General features: G+C 47.5%; 1 protein-coding gene across 2 annotated transcripts in view; it reads right to left on the bottom strand.

Moving 5' to 3' along the window:
• Positions 1–78: 78 nt before the first annotated feature.
• The window catches only part of hsd11b2 (hydroxysteroid (11-beta) dehydrogenase 2), a 30,309-nt gene continuing 10,387 nt past the window's right edge, over positions 79–20,000 (bottom strand). The window contains exons 2-5 of one of the 2 annotated variants that reach the window (XM_079695353.1): positions 10,060–10,272; positions 6,855–7,040; positions 2,819–2,956; positions 79–1,583 (exon numbers count right to left, since the gene is read on the bottom strand). In XM_079695353.1, the coding sequence (XP_079551479.1) occupies positions 1,174–1,583; positions 2,819–2,956; positions 6,855–7,040; positions 10,060–10,272 (947 nt within the window). In that variant the 3' untranslated portion in view covers positions 79–1,173. The remainder of the gene's footprint in view (positions 1,584–2,818; positions 2,957–6,854; positions 7,041–10,059; positions 10,273–20,000) is intronic. The other variant, XM_079695354.1, reaches the window with a different exon arrangement.

Raw genomic sequence — 20,000 nt, forward strand, 5'->3', positions numbered from 1 at the left:
AATAGGTCCAAGCACTGAGCCCTGTGGCACTCCATGGCTAGCTTTTCTTTTAGGTAATCACACACCAGAGGAAGCGAGTCTGGAAAAGTTGACTTTATTTCTCTCAAAGAACAAAACATGGGAACATTTTACATCATATTTGTGTTTTTTTTATGCTTTAATACAAAATTCACAGTTAAAGTGATGATAAAAGATAAGACGCCATAAATAATTTGATTCAAAAACAGAAAAGTGGGCAGAATATAAAATAATAATATTTCCAATAATAATAATAACAACAATAATAATGATGATGATGATGATGATGATGATGATGATGATGATGAAGAAGGAGGAGATTTCCACAGACCTCAGGAACATATTAAAAAAATATTCATTTTCTCACACTGTGTGTATTTATGACTCCACAATAAATAAAGTTAAAGGTGGAAAAATAACTCTTTATGTTCATATATTAAATCATAACATCAGAGTCAGTAGTGGGGGGGGGGCGCTCTCCAGATCTAATTTTGAAAAGCTGCTCATTAGCGAGGCTGTTCCTGAGGAATGACGGGTTCAGTAACACATTTGTTGTGTTAAAAACGTAGCAGCGTTTTCAGTTTTATTGGACGTTTAATTATTGATAATCATTCGCAGACGATGCAAAGCTACATAAAACCTCTCGTGTGTTTGTGATGAAAGACGTCAGGTGACGAAAGCCTAAACTCATCGTGCTTCAAAGTCCTCTACACTTGTGCTTTTACTGTGAAGGTTAACAGGAAGTCAGATAAGCTGAAATCAAATATAAAGTTAAGTTATTTTGGTTCCGAGAAACATCTAAACTGTAACTTTTGATTTGAAAGGATTCTGTTTCCTTTCCGGTAGTCCAGCGCTTCGAGTCAGAGAACAAATCAGATTCCATCCTGATTAAATCCTGGTTTAAACCTAATTGAATCCTGAATAAAGTTTTAATTGATTAATTGATTTAACTCCATACTATTTGTTTAAACCGATGGTCCCGAACATGCTAACGGCTAATGCTGAATGTCTCTTCACCTTCTTCAGATCAGTGTTGTATTTCTTTTGATCTCAGCGCTGATGTTTCTGTATCTGCTGGTTGACATGTGATGAAGACGCTGCTGTGTTGGCACAGGAAGTTGTGTGTCGGAATGAAACAAAAAATCACGAAGGTCTCTACTTCAGCTTCTCCTCGTCTTCGTTGTTGTTGTTGTTGTTGTTGTTGTTGTTGTTGATCCTCAGGTAGATGCCCTTCCTCAGAGCGTGTGGAAGCAGCGTTTTCTTCACAAAGAGTTTCTGCAGGAAGCGGCTGCTCAGGTTTTCTGGAAGATAGCTGCTGATGAAGTACATGAGGCCGACTCCTGGCCCAGCGAAGTAGCGTGGTCTCGGCCGGGGGGCAAGCAGCGCGCGGACGATGGTCTCGATCACTGGGCGGAGGTCAGGGTCCGCTCGGGAGGCGTGAGATTTAAAAAGATCCTTCGTCTCCGTCACGTAATCCTCTCCGTAATCCTGCAGCAGCGCGGGGGGAAGATCCCTCAGGAGGCGCTGGTGCTGCTGCTCCCAGTACTCAGAGTTACTGGACTGCCCTGAACACACACACACACACACACACACACACACACACACACACACACACACACACACACACACACACACACACACACACACACACACACACACACACACACACACACACACACACACACACACACACACACAGTTTGTATAATGAAGGGTTAATCCATCAGAAACCGCAGTTAATACAGCAGCTTCACAAAATGAGGTTATATTATGTTCTCATGATCTACTTCCAGTGTTCTGCACACACGCACACACGCGCACGCACGCACGCACGCACGCACACACGCACACACACACGCACACCTCCTCCCACAGCGAGACGTTGAAACATCGTTAGAGTTAAAGAACGATTGAGGACAAACGCCATGTTCGAAAACTTGAAGAACAAAGAGTGTTTTCACAGCTCAGAACCGTCATCATAAAGAACGGTCTGTCCTTTTCCATCAGGCGGTGTTTCCCCCCGAATCACCCCGAATCACCTCGAATCACCCCGAATCACCCCGAATCACCCCCATTCACCCCGAATCACCCCGAATCACCTCCATTCACCCCGAATCACCCCGAATCACCTCCATTCACCCCGAATCACCCCCATTCACCCCGAATCACCCCGAATCACCTCCATTCACCCCCCTTCACCCCGAATCACCCCGAATTTTTATTTATCAAAATAAAGTTGCTAAAAACAGAATAAAGTTTAAAGTGTTCTGCTCTGTCTCAGGGTGTGATTTTAGCACCTGGTCTCTAACCTAGTGGACACTGTTTAAGACGTGACAACTTTGTGTTTCTCTAACAGCAGAGAGGAGGCCAACATCAGCTAAACACATCCTGTGTGTGTGTGTGTGTGTGTGTGTGTGTGTGTGTGTGTGTGTGTGTGTGTGTGTGTGTGTGTGTGTGTGTGTGTGTGTGTGTGTGTGTGTGTGTGTGTGTGTGTGTGTGTGTGTGTGTGAACAGATGGCCATCCCACATGTGGTCCTCATTAGGACAGTATTGTCCTCAGCAGGAGGCCTGTCATCATGTTCAGCAGGAGGCCAAACCACTACATGCTCTATAAAAACCCAACGGCCTGCAGTATCCCGGGGTAACCTCACAGACCATATGACCTACTCTCACATCCAATCAGAGCTGCAGAAACTGCACATGTGACCTGGTACTAACACATCCAATCAGAGCTGCAGAAACTGCACATGTGACCTGGTACCTGAGGACAAGTTTGGTTGTGTACAGGTGGAGGTCTCACCTGTCCTGAAAGAGGAGGGAAGCACGGTGCACACCTGGACCCCCCAGGGCTCCAGCTCGTGTCTCAGGGTGGAGGTAAGCAGGTTCAGAGCTGCTTTAGAGGCTCCGTACGCAGCGAGGCAGGGGAACGGCTGGTCACCTGAGCACAGGTAACATGTGACATCACAACACAGGTAACATGTGATGAACTACAGCACGGTCACATGACTTCACGTCATCACCGCTAAGCTAAAGGTGGCTAATGTTGGGCTGTAAAGGAACTACAGCACGGTCACATGACTTCACGTCACCACCGCTAAGCTAAAGGAGGCTAATGTTGGGCTATAAAGGAACTACAGCACGGTCACATGACTTCACTTCACCACAGCTAAGCTAAAGGAGGCTAATGTTGGGCTATAAAGGAACTACAGCACGGTCACATGACTTCACGTCACCACAGCTAAGCTAAAGGAGGCTAATGTTGGGCTATAAAGGAACTACAGCACGGTCACATGACTTCACGTCACCACCGCTAAGCTAAAGGAGGCTAATGTTGGGCTATAAAGGAACTACAGCACGGTCACATGACTTCACGTCACCACCGCTAAGCTAAAGGTGGCTAATGTTGGGCTATAAAGGAACTACAGCACGGTCACATGACTTCACGTCACCACCGCTAAGCTAAAGGTGGCTAATGTTGGGCTATAAAGGAACTACAGCACGGTCACATGACTTCACGTCACCACCGCTAAGCTAAAGGAGGCTAACGTTGGGCTATAAAGGAACTACAGCACGGTCACATGACTTCACGTCACCACCGCTAAGCTAAAGGTGGCTAATGTTGGGCTATAAAGGAACTACAGCACGGTCACATGACTTCACGTCACCACCGCTAAGCTAAAGGAGGCTAATGTTGGGCTATAAAGGAACTACAGCACGGTCACATGACTTCACGTCACCACCGCTAGGCTAAAGGAGGCTAATGTTGGGCTATAAAGGAACTACAGCACGGTCACATGACTTCACATCACCAACGCTAACCTAAAGGAGGCTAATGTTGGGCTATAAAGGAACTACAGCACGGTCACATGACTTCACGTCACCACCGCTAAGCTAAAGGTAGCTAATGTTGGGCTATAAAGGAACTACAGCACGGTCACATGACTTCACGTCACCACCGCTAAGCTAAAGGAGGCTAATGTTGGGCTATAAAGGAACTACAGCACGGTCACATGACTTCACGTCACCACAGCTAAGCTAAAGGTTTCTAATGTTGGGCTATAAAGGAACTACAGCACGGTCACATGACTTCACGTCACCACCGCTAAGCTAAAGGAGGCTAATGTTAGGCTATAAAGGAACTACAGCACGGTCACATGACTTCACGTCACCACCGCTAAGCTAAAGGAGGCTAATGTTAGGCTATAAAGGAACTACAGCACGGTCACATGACTTCACGTCACCACCGCTAAGCTAAAGGAGGCTAATGTTGGGCTATAAAGGAACTACAGCACGGTCAAATGACTTCACGTCACCACCGCTAAGCTAAAGGAGGCTAATGTTAGGCTATAAAGGAACTACAGCACGGTCACATGACTTCACGTCACCACCGCTAAGCTAAAGGAGGCTAATGTTAGGCTATAAAGGAACTACAGCACGGTCACATGACTTCAAGTCACCACCGCTAAGCTAAAGGAGGCTAATGTTAGGCTATAAAGGAACTACAGCACGGTCACATGACTTCAAGTCACCACCGCTAAGCTAAAGGAGGCTAATGAAATTTACAAACTTGTTAGCAACCTCCGTTTTTCTAAATTCACCAGTGGGGTATTTACTTATTTCAGGATAACAACCTAAAACACACTCAAGAAACCATTGATTTAAAGTGATGACATGCTGAGTGCAGATGTCAGGGTGTTTAGGGACTCATTCCCGCACCACCCTGTGTAATACATTTAGGATCATCTGAACGATGTGTTTCGGATGGAGATCCTCCAGTACTCTGCGAGTTAACTTCAGACTATCCAGTTGTTGACAGAAGTAAACGTTGATGTAAGAAACCTTTTATTTAATTTCCACATTATTCTGAGCTTGTTGTTTTGGTTTTGTTCTTTAAACACAACAACAAGTCCATTAAACGTGTCATTAAACGTGTCATTAAACGTGTCATTAAACGTGTCATTAAACGTGTCATTAAACATTAAACCTGTGTCTGACGGAGTTCAGTAGCTGCTTTATTCAAACCAAAGCATTTTAATATTGATGTAGCCTCTCTTTCCCTGCTGCGTGCTGAGGAGGTGAACTGGGATTACAGATAACAGCAGAGATTTAGTGCTGGACCCAGTAGCATTTCAGTCATCCTCCTTCTGACCCCACGCTGAAAACAAACCCATAAATCCCATGTTCTCCGTGAGGAAGCTAAAGGTCAACTCTGATCTGATTCATACCTCTGTGAAAACATCTGGGTCTAACTGCATGTTACAGGATAGCATTGAATGCATCATGATGATGGTACACATCCTGAAGACAGGGAAACTACCGGGGTCATTTCCATGAACCTTGATTAAAGTGTGTGTGAAGGAAGAGCTCTTTACATGAATGCCACATCAGTATTTATTCATTTCATATCGTCTGATCTATTCCCACTTTTTGTTCATGTCGGCGTCTCATTCAATAACCAGGAATACTACGACCCCCAATGTGAAACCCTGCACGGTGAGGTCAGCTGATGTGTGTGTTCCTGGAGTGAGTCTAGGTGTGTGTGTGTGTGTGTGTGTGTGTGTGTGTGTGTGTGTGTGTGTGTGTGTGTGTGTGTGTGTGTGTGTGTGTGTGTGTGTGTGTGTGTGTGTGTGTGTGTGTGTGTGTGTGTGTGTGTGTGTGTGTGTGTGTGTGTGTGTGTGTGTGTTCTCCAGCTTTGTACACTGAGCAGAGGCTCTGTTTGTTTAGTTTGGAGCATGAAGGCAGCAGTTCATCTGTGGTTCAGTTCTTCTAGAACACTCAATTAAGATTTATACTAACATCTGTGTGTGTGTGTGTGTGTGTGTGTGTGTGTGTCTCTCCCTGTGTGTCTCTCTCTCTGTGTGTCCCTCTCTCTGTGTGTCTCTCTCTCTGTGTGTGTGTGTGTGTGTGTGTGTGTGTGTGTGTGTGTGTGTGTGTGTCTCTCTCTCTGTGTGTGTGTGTGTGTGTGTGTGTGTGTCTCTCTCCCTGTGTGTCTCTCTCTCTGTGTGTCTCTCTCTCTCTCTGTGTGTGTGTGTGTGTGTGTGTGTGTGTGTGTGTATGTGTGTGTGTGTGTGTCTCTCTGTGTGTGTGTGTGTGTGTGTGTGTGTGTGTGTGTGTGTGTGTGTGTGTGTCTGTGTCTGTGTCTGTGTGTGTGTGTGTGTGTGTGTGTGTGTGTGTGTCTCTCTCTGTGTGTGTGTGTGTGTGTGTGTGTGTGTTTGTCTCTGTGTGTGTGTGTGTGTGTGTGTGTGTGTGTGTGTGTGTGTGTGTGTGTGTGTGTGTGTGAGTGAGTGTGTGTCTCTCTCTCTCTGTGTGTCTCTCTGTGTGTATGTGTGTGTGTGTGTATGTGTGTGTGTGTGTGTGTCTCCCTGTGTGTCTCTCTCTCTGTGTGTCCCTCTCTCTGTGTGTCTCTCTCTCTGTGTGTGTGTGTGTGTGTGTGTGTGTGTGTGTGTGTGTCTCTCCCTGTGTGTCTCTCTCCCTGTGTGTCCCTCTCTCTGTGTGTCTCTCTCTGTGTGTGTGTGTGTGTGTGTGTGTGTGTGTGTCTCTCCCTGTGTGTGTCTCTCCCTGTGTGTCTCTCTCCCTGTGTGTCTCTCTCCCTGTGTGTCTCTCTCTCTGTGTGTCTCTCTCTGTGTGTGTGTGTGTGTGCGTGTGCGTGCGTGCGTGCGTGCGTGCGTGTGTGTGTGTGTGTGTGTGTGTGTGTGTGTGTGTGTGTGTGTGTGTGTGTGTGTGTGTGTGTGTGTGTGTGTGTGTGTGTGTGCGTGTGTGTGTGTGTGTGTGTGTGTGTGTGTGTGTGTGTGTGTGTGTGTGTGTGTGTGTGTGTGTGTGTGTGTGCGTGTGTGTACCTGCAGGGCTGGAGATGTTCACGATCCTCCCCCTGGAGAGGCGCAGCAGAGGCAGGAAGCACTTTGTGACGCTCAGCGTCCCGAAGAAGTTCACCTCCATGCAGCCGCGGAAGTTTGACATCAGAGAGAGCTCGGCGTCTCCGAAGTTCACACACACTCCTGCGTTATTCACCAGAGCCCACAGACCTGCCACACACACCCGAATGAGCGTGATCACACTCAGAGCGTGATCACACACGCTGAGTCTGATCACACAACACTGAGTGTGATCACACACACTGAGTGTATCACACACACTGAGTACAGAGCGAGGGCACGCTCTCTGTAGCTCAGTGTGTGTAAACCATAGACTGTATATATTAATGGACGTAGGGTCCGTGACGTCACCCATAGGATTCTGCAGAGTTGCCGAGAAGCCCAACGGCTTGACAGCGACGTCAGAGTCTAATCCCGCCTGCTCCAAATAAGGGCAAAGAGGCGGAGCCGAGGCGGGACCTGCTGCCTCCGAACTGGAAGTAAACAGAGCTAGCTCAGGCTAAGAAGCTAAGCTAACATAAATTACATGCATACCAAGTTACTGCTAACAGTGTAGTTCCCCTATATAAACGTTGCATTCATAATCACATGAGACAATCTTGCAGATAATTAGATATATTTTGTTATTCTTAATGCTTGTCATTCAAACGTTAAGAAAAGAAGTACCGATACATAGCAGAACAATTGTGGCGATGTTCAGCTTAATAAGCCTTGTTCAACATAATTTATTTAGCTAATACTACAGCAGTCGAACCAAGTCTGCGTTTCGCTGCATTCCTTGATCTCTAGTTATAACGACGGACTCCACCGCCCGGACCTAACGGAGCCGCAGTGGGCTAGCTCCGGGACGCCGGCTGGAGCTAGCTCCCTGCGTCTCCGTTAGCTCCGGCGGCCACCACTGGTATAATTGGGTCCCCTATTAACATTTGCTCCCGTTTAGCATTATGGGCGTCATAGCCATAGACTATAAAAGTCTTACCCAAGGCTGAATCATAAACTAAAATGTATATGTATAAAGGGTTACGTCCTTAGCTGGCTAATAAGTAACAAGCTAAGCTACCAAGCACACAAACACCTGTGAACGGGACATGTATAATATTATCATTTTAGACTTCTTGGAAGTTCTGTTAGTACATTCAAGCGCACAGCACGACATTTTAATTGTCTGGTATTTATAACAATATTCCCTAAAAGGCACAATCACCACGAACACGGCTAAAGCTAAAGGGTCAAGTACAGCACTATGACTAACTAACGTTGTAGCCTCTATGGTTGTAGCCTAGCAGAGTGGACAAGTTGCTGTTATCTGACAGTGAGGCATGTAGATGTCCATCAAAGTGACCACGCCCTAATTTATGCAAAAGCTTTAAGGCTTAATATTAATTAAACAGATGAGTTGAGAAAAAATTCACCCCCCCAATCCATATTCATGAAGGGATGATCTAACTATACAGAGAATATGGTTTTTTGAACCACGATGTAAACATGTTTATCTCTGCTGTAAAGTTGGGCATTTTAACATGGGGGTCTATGGAAATTGCTCCCTTCTGCAGACTGCCCCTACTGGCCACTAGATGAACTGCAGTTTGAGGCACTTCCGCATTGGCGTCCCGGCTCTTCCCCAGAGTTTGCCGCTTGGTGTAAACACGCCTCGCCGTTACCCACAATGCCCTGCCCCGTGTTTACGGGCCGATGGGAGATAACACCTGAACCCAAAGGTGACTTCCTGCCTGCATTGATCAGGGTTCAAAGTCAACGCGGGATAAACTGAGATGAGCACAGGTTTATAAAGAACGACGATATGCTTCCTGTGTTTAATACTTCCTCCTGCTGTCGCTCTGTTAACGGATTATCTGAGATTATCTCTGCAGCAGCTGGAAATCACCGTCAAAGACTTTAAGACACCTGTCTGCACAAAGGACCACACACACACACACACACACACACACACACACACACACACACACACACACACAGAGACACACACACACACACACACACACACACACACACACACACACACACACGCACACACACGTACTGTTCCAGAGAGAGTACATGGGTGTGTTTCAGTGACCTTTCCTTCCACTTCTTTCATTGAATAAGCCCGCCCACACACACACACACACACACACACACACACACACACACACACACACACACACACACACACACACACACACACACACACACACACACACACACACACACACACACACACACACACACACACACACACACACACTTCCTCTCTCTGTGTAACCTTAAATGACTCTGAGCCTCTCCTCACAGCCAGCTGCAGTGTGAGAAGAGTTTAGTCCTGAACCCTGACCTGAGTCAGCATTATGAGTCCTGAACCCTGAGTCAGCATCATGAGTCCTGAACCCTGAGTCAGCATTATGAGTCCTGAACCCTGAGTCAGCATTATGAGTCCTGAACCCTGAGTCAGCATGATGAGTCCTGAACCCTGAGTCAGCATTATGAGTCCTGAACCCTGAGTCAGCATTATGAGTCCTGAACCCTGAGTCAGCATCATGAGTCCTGAACCCTGAGTCAGCATTATGAGTCCTGAACCCTGAGTCAGCATTATGAGTCCTGAACCCTGAGTCAGCATTATGAGTCCTGAACCCTGAGTCAGCATGATGAGTCCTGAACCCTGAGTCAGCATTATGAGTCCTGAACCCTGAGTCAGCATTATGAGTCCTGAACCCTGAGTCAGCATGATGAGTCCTGAACCCTGAGTCAGCATGATGAGTCCTGAACCCTGAGTCAGCATTATGAGTCCTGAACCCTGAGTCAGCATTATGAGTCCTGAACCCTGAGTCAGCATTATGAGTCCTGAACCCTGAGTCAGCATTGTGAGTCCTGAACCCTGACCTGAGTCAGCATTATGAGTCCTGAACCCTGAGTCAGCATTATGAGTCCTGAACCCTGCCCTGAGTCAGCACTATGAGTCCTGAACCCTGACACGAGTCACCTTTATCAGTCCTAAACCCTGACCCAGGGACACATATTTATGTATAAAAGACATCACAAAGTGCATTTTGCAAGATAGGGGACCTTTATGAGTCCTCACCCCGGAGACCCAGCAGGCTCTGGACCAGGGGCCTGCTGGATGTGGCTTTGCTGGGATAGGGTTAGGGTTATGAGTTAGGTAATGAGTCCTCACCCCGGGGCCCCAGCAGGCTCTGGACCTGGGTCAGGGCCTGCTGGACGTGGCTCTGCTGCGTGATGTCGACCCTCAGCAGGGTCAGCAGGCTGGAACAGCTCCTCTGAAGATCTTTGGCTCCAGAAGAGTTCAGATCCAGAACTGTGGCGAACACCTGGAACCCCAGAGAGTCCAGATGCCTCGCTGTGGCCTGCCCGAACCCAGAATCACATCCTGGGGGACAAGAGACACCTTAATTCAGATCATACACTCTGATCCAGCAAACCAGAGTATTAGAGCGTTAAGTGTTTATATTAAATCTGATGAACAGTATCTGTACAGCGGGCAAGTTTGGACAGACTGATCTGACTCCTCTGCTCTCTGGCGCGAATCCATCAACACACACACACACACACACACACACACACACACACACACACACACACACACACACACACACACACACACACACACACACACACAGGGCTATAACCTGGAGTTATATAAACTGTCTTTATTTTATTCATTATTTTTAATTATATATTCATTTAAATGAACACACTCGAATCAGGATTGATTTTGTATCAGCGATGTCAGGTTGTCTCTAGGGGTGAAGGAACGTTACTAGCACCAGGAGTCTAGAACCAGGAGTCTAGCACCAGGAGTCTAGCGCCAGGAGTCTAGGACCAGGAGTCTAGCACCAGGAGACTAGCACGAGGAGTCTAGAACCAGGGGTCTAGCACCAGGAGTCTAGCACCAGGAGTCTAGCACTATCAGTCAGCGCCAGGAGTCTAGCACCAGGAGATTAGCACTCTGAGTCTAGAACCAGGAGTCTAGCACTATGAGTCAGCGCCAGGAGTCTAGCACCAGGAGTCTAGAACCAGGAGTCTAGCACCAGGAGACTAGCACTAGGAGTCTACAACCAGGAGTCTAGCACCAGGAGACTAGCACCAGGAGACTACCATTATGAGTCTAGCACCAGGAGTCTAGAACCAGGAGTCTAGAACCAGGAGTCTAGCACCAGGAGTCTAGCACTATGAGTCTAGCACAAGGAGTCTAGCACTAGGAGTCTAGAACCAGGAGTCTAGCACCAGGAGTCTAGCACCAGGAGTCTAGTACCAGGAGCCTAGAACCAGGAGCCTAGAACCAGGAATCTAGCACCAGGAGTCTAGCACCAGGAGTCTTGCGCCAGGAGTCTAGTACCATGAGTCTAGAACCAGGAGTCTAGCACTAGGAGTCAGTGCCAGGAGTCTAGCACCAGGAGTCTAGCACTATGAGTCAGCGCCAGGAGTCTAGCACCAGGAGGCCAGCACTATTAGTCAGCGCCAGGAGTCTAGCACCAGGAGTTTAGCACCAGAAGTCTAGCACTAGGAGTCTAGCACTATGAGTCAGCGCCAGGAGTCTAGGACCAGGAGTCTAGCACTATGAGTCAGCGTCAGGAGTCTAGCACCAAGTGTCTAGCATCAGTAGTCTAGCACCAGGAGTCTAGCACCAGGAGTCTAGCACTATGAGTCAGTGCCAGGAGTCTAGTATCAGGAGTCTAGCACCAGGAGTCTAGCAATAGGAGTCTAGCACCAGGAGACTAGCACTATGAGTCAGCGCCAGGAGTCTAGCACCAGGAGTCTAGCAATAGGAGTCTAGCACCAGGAGTCTAGCACTATGAGTCAGTGCCAGGAGTCTAGCACCACGAGTCTAGCACCAAGAGCCTAGCACTATGAGTCAGCGCCAGGAGTCTAGCACTATGAGTCAGTACCAGGAATCTAGCACTAGGAGTCTAGCACCAGGAATCTACCACTATGAGTCAGCGCCAGGAGTTTAACGCCAGGAGTCTAGCGCTAGGAGTCTAGAGCCAGGAGTCTAGCACCAGGAGTCCAGCGCCAGGAGTCCAGCGCCAGGAGTCTAGCGCCGGGAGTCTAGCACCAGGAGTCTAGCACCAGGAGTTTAGAACCAGGAGTCAGCACTAGGAGTCTAGAACCAGGAGTCTAGCACCAGGAGTCTAGCACCAGGAGCCTAGCACCAGGAGCCTAGAGCCAGGAGTCTAGCACCAGGAGTCTAGCACTATGAATCAGCGCCAGGAGTCTAGCACCAGGAGTCTAGTACCAGGAGTCTAGTACTATGAGTCAGCGCCAGGAGTCTAGCACCAAGTGTCTAGCACCAGGAGTCTAGCACCAGGAGTCTACCACTATGAATCAGCGCCAGGAGTCTAGCACCAGGAGTTTAACGCCAGGAGTCTAGCGCTAGGAGTCTAGAGCCAGGAGTCTAGCACCAGGAGTCCAGCGCCAGGAGTCTAGCGCCGGGAGTCTAGCACCAGGAGTCTAGCACCAGGAGTTTAGAACCAGGAGTCAGCACTAGGAGTCTAGAACCAGGAGTCTAGCACCAGGAGCCTAGCACCAGGAGCCTAGCGCCAGGAGTCTAGCACCAGGAGCCTAGCACCAGGAGTGTAGCACCAGGAGTCTAGAACCAGGAGTCTAGCACCAGGAGCCTGGAGCCAGGAGTCTAGCGCCAGGAGTGGAGTGCACCAGCTGGGCGTAAAAAACTAGGGCTTAACTCTAACGTCGTGCTTAGCTACGTTCGACTTAGTGATTCAAATTTACACTGACTGCACCAAGCCTGACTAGTCTTGGACGTAGCTGCGTCTGGTCTTAAGATGCGCGTCCACGTGAATACACGCGAAACAGTAATTGTTGCCAAGCAACACACGTCTATATAATTTAACACTCAAACTCCTCCATTCAGAGCAAGCTAAGAATTGAATAACGAATATGGATAACGGAAACCAAAAGAACAGAAAAAACTATTTTGCTGATAGAGAGATTAGGACATTAATTGACTAGGAGTCTAGCATCAGGAGTCTAGCACTAGGAGTCTATTACCAGGAGTCTATCACTAGGAGTCTATTACCAGGAGTCTAGCACTAGGAGTCTAGCACCAGGAGCCTAGCATCAGGAGTCTAGCACTAGGAGTCTAGCACCAGGAGTCTAGTACCAGGAGTCTAGCACTAGGAGTCTATTACTAGGAGTTTAGCACTAGGAGTCTATTACTAGGAGTTTAGCACTAGGAGTCTAGCACCAGGAGCCTAGCATCAGGAGTCTAGCACTAGGAGTCTAGCACTAGGAGTCTAGCACCAGGAGTCTAGCATCAGGAGTCTAGCACTAGGAGTCTAGCACTAGGAGTCTAGCACCAGGAGTCTAGCATCAGGAGTCTAGCACTAGGAGTCTAGCACTAGGAGTCTAGCACCAGGAGTCTAGCATCAGGAGTCTAGCACTAGGAGTCTAGCACTAGGAGTCTAGCACTAGGAGTCTAGCACCAGGAGTCTAGTACCAGGAGTCTAGCACTAGGAGTCTATTACTAGGAGTTTAGCACTAGGAGTCTAGCACCAGGAGCCTAGCATCAGGAGTCTAGCACTAGGAGTCTAGCACTAGGAGTCTAGCACCAGGAGTCTAGCATCAGGAGTCTAGCACTAGGAGTCTAGCACTAGGAGTCTAGCACCAGGAGTCTAGCATCAGGAGTCTAGCACTAGGAGTCTAGCACCAGGAGCCTAGCGCCAGGAGTCTAGCACCAGGAGCCTAGCACCAGGAGTGTAGCACCAGGAGTCTAGCACTAGGAGTCTAGAACCAGGAGTCTAGCACCAGGAGCCTAGCACCAGGAGCCTGGAGCCAGGAGTCTAGCGCCAGGAGTGGAGTGCACCAGCTGGGCGTAAAAAACTAGGGCTTAACTCTAACGTCGTGCTTAGCTACGTTCGACTTAGTGATTCAAATTTACACTGACTGCACCAAGCCTGACTAGTCTTGGACGTAGCTGCGTCTGGTCTTAAGATGCGCGTCCACGTGAATACACGCGAAACAGTAATTGTTGCCAAGCAACACACGTCTATATAATTTAACACTCAAACTCCTCCATTCAGAGCAAGCTAAGAATTGAATAACGAATATGGATAACGGAGACCAAAAGAACAGAAAAAACTATTTTGCTGATAGAGAGATTAGGACATTAATTGACTAGGAGTCTAGCATCAGGAGTCTAGCACTAGGAGTCTATTACCAGGAGTCTATCACTAGGAGTCTATTACCAGGAGTCTAGCACTAGGAGTCTAGCACCAGGAGCCTAGCATCAGGAGTCTAGCACTAGGAGTCTAGCACCAGGAGTCTAGTACCAGGAGTCTAGCACTAGGAGTCTATTACTAGGAGTTTAGCACTAGGAGTCTATTACTAGGAGTTTAGCACTAGGAGTCTAGCACCAGGAGCCTAGCATCAGGAGTCTAGCACTAGGAGTCTAGCACTAGGAGTCTAGCACCAGGAGTCTAGCATCAGGAGTCTAGCACTAGGAGTCTAGCACTAGGAGTCTAGCACCAGGAGTCTAGCATCAGGAGTCTAGCACTAGGAGTCTAGCACTAGGAGTCTAGCACCAGGAGTCTAGCATCAGGAGTCTAGCACTAGGAGTCTAGCACTAGGAGTCTAGCACTAGGAGTCTAGCACCAGGAGTCTAGTACCAGGAGTCTAGCACTAGGAGTCTATTACTAGGAGTTTAGCACTAGGAGTCTAGCACCAGGAGCCTAGCACTAGGAGTCTAGCACCAGGAGTCTAGTACCAGGAGTCTAGCACCTGGAGTCTAGCACTAGAAGTCTAGCACCAGGAGTCTAGAACCAGGAGTCTAGTACCAGGAGTCTAGCACCAGGAGTCTAGCAGGGTGGCGGGGGACTTGAACCGGCCCACAGCCCCTACTGACTGAGACACTGCCGGAGGATTTAGAGAAAAAAAACTGAATTTTAAAATAAAAAGATTTAATTCATCATTAAAATGAGTGGAAATAGTGGATAAAAAAATCATTATTGAGAGAAATAAAGTAGTAGAAAATGTGACAGAAAAAAGTTGAATTGACTTTCATAAAGTCAGAATATAACAGGAACAAATTGTAATATTTAATACAGATAGAATAAGAGAGAAGAATAAAAGTTAAGAGAATAAATTACAGAATATTGAGGGAAAATATTTAAAATATGAAATGAAAGCAATATTTAATGTGAATGTCAGTAAAATGGAAGAGTCGTAGTGTTACATTAGACAGTGTTTATCACACAGAGGGGATCATGGATCAGATGTCTGTCGTTTTGGGAGGTAGCTGGAAGAGTTCCCTTCTGTACGACCCGATGGAGGTGTGTAACTCTATAAAAGTAGCCGATGCACTTCCTGAGGGTTAAAAACTTTCTCTGAAGGAGTCGCAGATCCCACATTATTCCCAGAGTTCCCGGCAGCAAAGCTCCACCGGAGGCTGGCGGCACTTCCTGTTCTGTTTGTTCTGAACCAGAGAAGAAGAGCTGCCAACGCTCCGAGAACCTGGAAGAACGCCAGAGAATGTCCTGGAGAACAGAGCCAAATAACTGAAACATACACACACACGCACACACCCACGCACGCACACACCCACACATACACACACACGCACGCACGCACCCACACACCCACCCACCCACCCACCCACACACACACACACACACGCACGCACGCACCCACCCACCCACCCACGCACGCACGCACGCACGCACGCGCACACACACACACACGCACACGCACGCGCGCACACACACACACACACGATCTCTCTCAGAGTTGCAGCGCTGGAGAGTACTTTTTATTGAGATGATTCTGTAAAACAATATCTGCACATCTCTCCAAAAGAATAAAGTATGTGTCATGTTTTATTATATTTAACTGGACTTTACATAACCACCACGGCCCCTGTAGACCCCCCCCCCCCCCCACACACACACACACACACACACACACACACCGAACAACACAGACTGTACTTTAACACCCCTTGTTGTGAAATACAAATTAAGTGCATATAGATGGCTTAGCCCCACCTTAGACCCACCATGAAAAATGATGTTAAAGTAAGCAAACTAAAGTCCGCCAACTCGCGCGGAGTAAATCACACAGACAGCAATTAGTAAGATTGATTTCAGTAGCCACTTGTCTGGAAATACCGAAGACTAGAAACGGTTTTGAAAACTTTTGTCACGTAGTGATCGTCTTCTCAATAGAACATCTTTGATAATGTATCTGGCCAATCAGAATCAAGATAACGGCGTGGTGTTGTTGCAGGAAGTCCCGACGGAGAATACTTTTGCTGTAGTACATCTCTATATACATCGATATAACATTACGTGTTGATAGAAATCAACACGTAATGAAATAAGACCCCACGGTTTGATGATTGATAGGTGTGTGGGCTGTCTTTCATTTTGACACACAGAACAATGTTATAATAAACATACATACATACTGTATGTTAAATGGATATATCCGCCTTCTTTCATTTATCTTTCCATTCCCACAACAATATACATAAAGAAATGGCATATTTTGGACATAGTTCGAATGGTGATTAATCTGATTAATTCATTTTTAAGCTGTGATTAATCTGATTACATTTTTTAATCGTTTTACAGCCCTAATATATATATATAACTTATTCTTAACGGCATATATATAAATATATATGCCGTTAAGAACCGTGCAATATATACCTGGCAGCTAAATCTCAGAACTGTTACAGGATGTGTGTTTTGTGTAATTGTTTTAATTTGTTTCATCCTTAATCTTTGGCTCTTTTCTTGCTGTAACAAATGCGAAATGTCCCCACGAATAAAGGTATGATTACATTACCCGTTCATATTTCTAAACAAATTATCAAGCACTTTTGAATTCAACTCAAAATGTAAACCAAAAACAACGAGTAAAAAAAGACTTGGCCGCAATTTCAAGTAAATCTTGATAGGCTAAGGGGCGGGTCATCTCTAAGAGCTCGACCAATCACAAAAGAGCCGGCCAGCTGGTTCACGAGGAGGGTAACGAGATCTGAAATGTGTGTTTTTTGAGGAGGAAGTGTTGGATTAGAGATTTCCGGAGTAAATCCGGAGATCGTCCCGCCTAACGGACAGCTGGAGAAACAGCAGTGTTAGGTAACGGGGGGGAAATGGATGATGTTGAAACACCAACAGACGTCACCATGAAGCCCCCCCACTTGACTACTGACTTAACCACGTCCAGATATAAGAAGGGGATCCTCACATATAGGGAACCAGCTCCAAAGATAACCAATGATAACAGTCCAACAGTGGCGATCCATTGTTAACGCCCCAATGTTGGCGTTTCTACCATGGCGTCTCGTTACTGGTCTTCCAATGGTGGCGTTCCCATAGTACCGTCTCAACAGTGGCGGTCCATTGTTGACGTTCCTACGATGGATCTCCAATGATGGCGTTCCTACAATGGCGTCTTCCAATGGAGGCAATTATTTTTATATTACAAGTTTTCACTCTGTGATGTGTATGCTAGTGAGGCATTAGTGATGCTAATGCTAACAGCAGACCGAGCTAGTGGACTGTGAGGACCCTTTATGAAGACATTGAGCAGCCATGAACTGAAGTGTTTCTCCCACAGTGTGATGGGGTGCCGACGGCAGCAGGTTCAGGTTAAACTCATCATATCTGAAGCTGAGAGTGATTTTTTTATGCGCTGCAGATGTGACTGTATGGAGCAGAAAAATGAGATGGAAATTGGACATAAGTTTGTAATTATGAGTATGAGATAATACGTCCAACTCATTGTGGATTTCCATGATTAATATGTCATCTGCCCTACAGAGGTAAGGGGTCCTGAGATGAGTGTGTGAGCAGGATTACAGAGCAGCTGGATGTTAAAAGTTTAAATCAACAGCGAGGCAGACGTCACTCCAGGTTTTATTAGAAAGCTGCAGGTCAGGAGGCCCCTCTGTTAGCAGGAGCACACCTGGAAGTCATCACAGTGTTAACAACGTTAAATAATCACTGAGGAGGACGTCAGGCTTCACAGGAACCAGAGAACCGGGGCGGGTCACCATGAGGTCGCAGAGCCTCCAGGGGCCCCAACAACCACATCTCCATATGTGAAGGAGCGTCCTGCGTCAGATCCCAAACCGCAGGACTGTTGCTCCTTCAGGTAAATGCCCCGCCGCGCTCTTACTGCAAGGCCCCAAATAAAAGTCTAAAAGGGGGAAACTCACATATAGATTTTTAGGAGCAATGCGGACATGGTATTGATGTCATTTGGTTGTGTGTGAAGACGGTGGAAGCAGGGAGAGGCACAACTGTTGATTGGTGTCAGTGCCAAAACAACTTTTTAGGAGCAATGCGGACATGGTATAGATGTGGCGCATACATATTAGTTCCTACCCCTTTCCCTCAACCTATCCTAAGGGAGTGCATGTCTGTAGACATGTTAGTTTTCCTGATATAGGCTTAGTTTGTCGGGGGACACCTTGCTTCTTCCTTCTCTCTGTCGGTACCTGTGTACTCTCATGTTCCTATTAACCCAGCTTCCCCCAAATCTCTTTTTGGTTTCCATATCTACGCCGTGGTCCTGAGTCGAGCCTGATCCTGTTGCTGTGGTCTGGGTCCTTGATCCTGAATCATGTGTCCTGGATCCTGAGTCCTGGATCCTCTATCCTGAGTCCTGGATCCTCTATCCTGAGTCCTGATCTGAGTCCTGGACCTCGAGTCGTGGCTGAGCCTGTCACTGCGGTCCTGTCTGACTCTCACCATATTACTTCCCTGTTGGCTCCCACAGGATTGCTGATATCCTCGTGGATTCATCTTCTTATTACAGACACGTGCATTTCCTAACATCTGGACTACCTATGTTTTAAATGTATTATCTTTCCAATTTACACACGGCATCTATTGCACGTCTGTCCGTCCTGGGAGAGGGATCCCTCCTCTGTTGCTCTCCCTGAGGTTTCTCCCATGTTCCCCTTTAAACTGTGGATTTCTCTGGAAGTGTTTCCTTGTATGATGTGAGGGTCTAAGGACAGAGGGTCTAAGGTCAGAGGGTCTAAGGTCAGAGGGTCTAAGGACAGAGGGTCTAAGGTCAGAGGGTCTAAGGTCAGAGGGTCTAAGGACAGAGGGTCTAAGGTCAGAGGGTCTAAGGACAGAGGCTCTAAGGACAGAGGGTCTAAGGTCAGAGGGTCTAAGGACAGACGGTCTAAGGTCAGAGGGTCTAAGGACAGAGGGTATAAGGTCAGAGGGTCTAAGGACAGAGGGACTAAGGACAGAGGGTCTAAGGTCAGAGGGTCTAAGGACAGAGGGACTAAGGACAGAGGGTCTAAGGTCAGACGGTCTAAGGACAGAGGGTCTAAGGACAGAGGGTCTGAGGACAGAGGGTCTAAGGACAGAGGGTCTGAGGACAGAGGGTGTAAGGACAGAGGGTCTAAGGACAGAGGGTCTAAGGACAGAGGGTCTGAGGACAGAGGGTCTAAGGACAGAGGGTCTAAGGACAGAGGGTCTAAGGACAGGGGGTCTGAGGACAGAGGATCTAAGGACAGAGGATCTAAGGACAGAGGGTCTAAGGACAGAGGGTCTAAGGACAGAGGGTCTGAGGACAGAGGGTCTAAGGACAGAGGGTCTGAGGACAGAGGGTCTAAGGACAGAGGGTCTAAGGACAGAGGGACTAAGGACAGAGGGTCTAAGGTCAGACGGTCTAAGGACAGAGGGTCTAAGGACAGAGGGTCTAAGGACAGAGGATCTGAGGACAGAGGGTCTAAGGACAGAGGGTCTGAGGACAGAGGGTGTAAGGACAGAGGGTCTAAGGACAGAGGGTCTAAGGACAGAGGGTCTAAGGACAGAGGGTCTAAGGACAGGGGGTCTGAGGACAGAGGATCTAAGGACAGAGGATCTAAGGACAGAGGGTCTAAGGACAGAGGGTCTGAGGACAGAGGGTCTAAGGACAGAGGGTCTGAGGACAGAGGGTCTAAGGACAGAGGGTCTGAGGACAGAGGGTCTAAGGACAGAGGGTCTGAGGACAGAGGGTGTTGTATTGTCATACTGACACTCTGTACAAACTGTGAAGTCCACTGAGACAAATGTAATGCAAGAAATTATTGCATATACATATACAAATTATTGCGCAATCTATGCCTGTGCC

The sequence above is a fragment of the Notothenia rossii genome, assembly GCF_949606895.1.
Source record: "Notothenia rossii genome assembly, contig: scaffold_71, whole genome shotgun sequence".
In the NCBI taxonomy this organism is placed as follows: domain Eukaryota; kingdom Metazoa; phylum Chordata; class Actinopteri; order Perciformes; family Nototheniidae; genus Notothenia; species Notothenia rossii.